The following is a 358-nucleotide window of genomic DNA, read 5'->3' on the forward strand; positions in this document are numbered from 1 at the left end:
CCCCCCCCCCCCCCACAATCCCCACCTCATCCTTCCCACCCTGCAGGGATCGGTGGCTTCATGGTGCGGCAGCGCAAGTCTCACGCGCGTCCGAAGAAAGGCCCGGCTGTGCTGGCAGAGGCAGGGCGCGAGGGGCTGGGTGCTGAGGGACACCCTGAGGATGGTAGGAGCTGCACACAGTGTCCATGCCCTCCCCACTACCCTACTCTGTCTGTGGCCCCGTGGAGGGCTTAAGGAGCTTGTCAGGCTTGGGAGGTGGCCCGGGGCTCCCAGGCTTGTCAGGAGGAAGCCAGGTGTCTGGCCCCACTTGAGGGCATCCTAAGTGTGGCTGCCATTGCAGGGGCGCCGGCGGACATCC

At 66.8% G+C, this 358-nt stretch overlaps 1 protein-coding gene across 1 annotated transcript in view; it reads left to right on the plus strand.

The window, feature by feature from the left end:
• The window catches only part of KMT2D (lysine methyltransferase 2D), a 33347-nt gene that overhangs the window by 8709 nt on the left and 24280 nt on the right, over positions 1-358 (plus strand). The window contains exon 21 of the mRNA XM_019528430.1: positions 47-216. Within this exon, the coding sequence (XP_019383975.1) occupies positions 47-216 (170 nt within the window). The remainder of the gene's footprint in view (positions 1-46; positions 217-358) is intronic.

This window comes from Gavialis gangeticus, unplaced genomic scaffold (genome assembly GCF_001723915.1).
Source record: "Gavialis gangeticus isolate Ggan-Ray unplaced genomic scaffold, GavGan_comp1, whole genome shotgun sequence".
NCBI lineage: Eukaryota > Metazoa > Chordata > Crocodylia > Gavialidae > Gavialis > Gavialis gangeticus.